This window comes from Aplysia californica, unplaced genomic scaffold (genome assembly GCF_000002075.1).
Source record: "Aplysia californica isolate F4 #8 unplaced genomic scaffold, AplCal3.0 scaffold01504, whole genome shotgun sequence".
NCBI classification, from domain to species: domain Eukaryota; kingdom Metazoa; phylum Mollusca; class Gastropoda; order Aplysiida; family Aplysiidae; genus Aplysia; species Aplysia californica.
The window spans coordinates 17,967-19,578 of record NW_004798774.1 but is presented as its reverse complement, the minus strand read 5'-3'; the positions used below and the strand labels follow the sequence as shown (position 1 = coordinate 19,578).

At 50.4% G+C, this 1,612-nt stretch overlaps 1 protein-coding gene across 1 annotated transcript in view; it reads left to right on the top strand.

Annotated features, from left to right (window-relative positions):
* LOC118479038 (homeobox protein 2-like) overlaps positions 1 to 1,612 on the top strand; it is a 28,442-nt gene that overhangs the window by 17,915 nt on the left and 8,915 nt on the right. The window contains exon 4 of the mRNA XM_035973609.1: positions 300 to 1,539. Coding sequence (XP_035829502.1) covers positions 300 to 1,539 — 1,240 coding nt within the window. The remainder of the gene's footprint in view (positions 1 to 299; positions 1,540 to 1,612) is intronic.

Below are 1,612 nucleotides of genomic sequence, written 5' to 3'. Positions count from 1 at the left end.
CGAAAGATCTTGAATGAAAGAAAAGTCGGAGGGAAGAAGAAAAAGTTGAGTAGATTTATATTCGTCTTTTCAAACTTTTCCTGGAACTTAAAACTTCGTAAATTATTGTAACTAACCACACCGACTTTTATGTAAATGAATGACAGCCGCTATTACCGTTTATCACTAACAATATTATGATGCTTAAAAACGCAGCCCCTTTCATGTCTTAGATGAGCTATTTCGATAGAGCTGCAGAACAAATACACTTAGATCTACCTACTAATAATTTAACTTCCTCTCTGATCCTCTGTTCAGAGCCCCCGAAGCGGTGACAACGGGTCCACTGTGTCGGAGATCTACACCTCGGAGCCTCGCGTGAGAATGGCAGGAGCAGCGCCGTCTGCCCACCACCACCAGAACCACGCCAAAACTTTCGGCCAGCACAGCGCCAAGAAATCCCAGGGCTCGTCGCGGCCGGCTGCCTTTGTACCGATTCCGGAACTGGGCATTTACACCCCCGATCAACACGTCCTTCAGAATGGAACGTACGCCCAGCATTGTCACTCGCGGGAGGTGAATAACAATAAACGTAACCGGCACGAACACCCGACCGCCGGCTCTGATACAAATAGTCTGAACAATGCAGCCAGCACCGTCACCAGCAATGGCAATTCTAGTTTCAATTCTTCTTTTGACGAAAGCGTGAAAAGCTACGAGTACGGGGGTAAAGGGGGACTCAAGAGATTGGACGCTTGGAATGGACGAGGGCTGCATTCTAATTACCCTTCCTCTGATGTTTACCATAGCTGTATGGATATATCTACAACGCAGAGAGATGAGAGGGATTTTGGTACCATGAATAGTACCAGATCCTACGAGCCTGAGTACAAAACGATCCGAGAGGAAGATAATTCAGAAGTAACAGACGCGAACAGGACAATGGATCCTGCCAACAGATCGCATTCTTTGGGGGATTTGACGTCTGGATTGGCGTTTTCTTTGGTGGGACAGAAAAAGTCTGAGAGTGTGGCCAGTGTGGGAGACCCTAGTGGACAGCGAAGTAGTCGCGACGGGGAACAGAACGGGTCGGGGAAAAAGAGCAGTGAGGGTAGTTCGGCTCTTAAACACATTCGCGAGAGACTCCAAAGAGCTGTGCTCAACTCTCAGAGCAGAAAAACGACGCCCAGTAACGTCAACGGTAAGGAAAAACATGAAATCCTGTCTGGGAACATGGGTACAACAGTCCTGCCGAGTGGCAGACGAGATCACACGGACTCTGCTTTGAATAGTCGAGTGGAGACGACGTTCAGCGCCCAGTGTCCTTCAGGAGTGACGCAGCAGAATCGTTGTGTCAGCCAGTCTCAGCAGCACTATCAGCAGTATCAGCCGCAGCAGCAGTCAGGTCCGCCTCCCAGCGTCCGTGAGAGGGTGAGTCTGATGCAGCGACAGCAGTCCGCCCCCCAACCCGAGCCCTCCGCCTCCTCCCCGCCACTCTCGTTGTCTCGGAGAAGGAGAGATTCGGAGGAGACCACGTCCAGCTTTAAGAGTGCGCTCTCTGTGAGTGTATGTGTAGTATATCTTGTGTTGTGGTGTTTGTTTGTGTGTGGCAGGAGGGGGGTGGTGTTGTGGG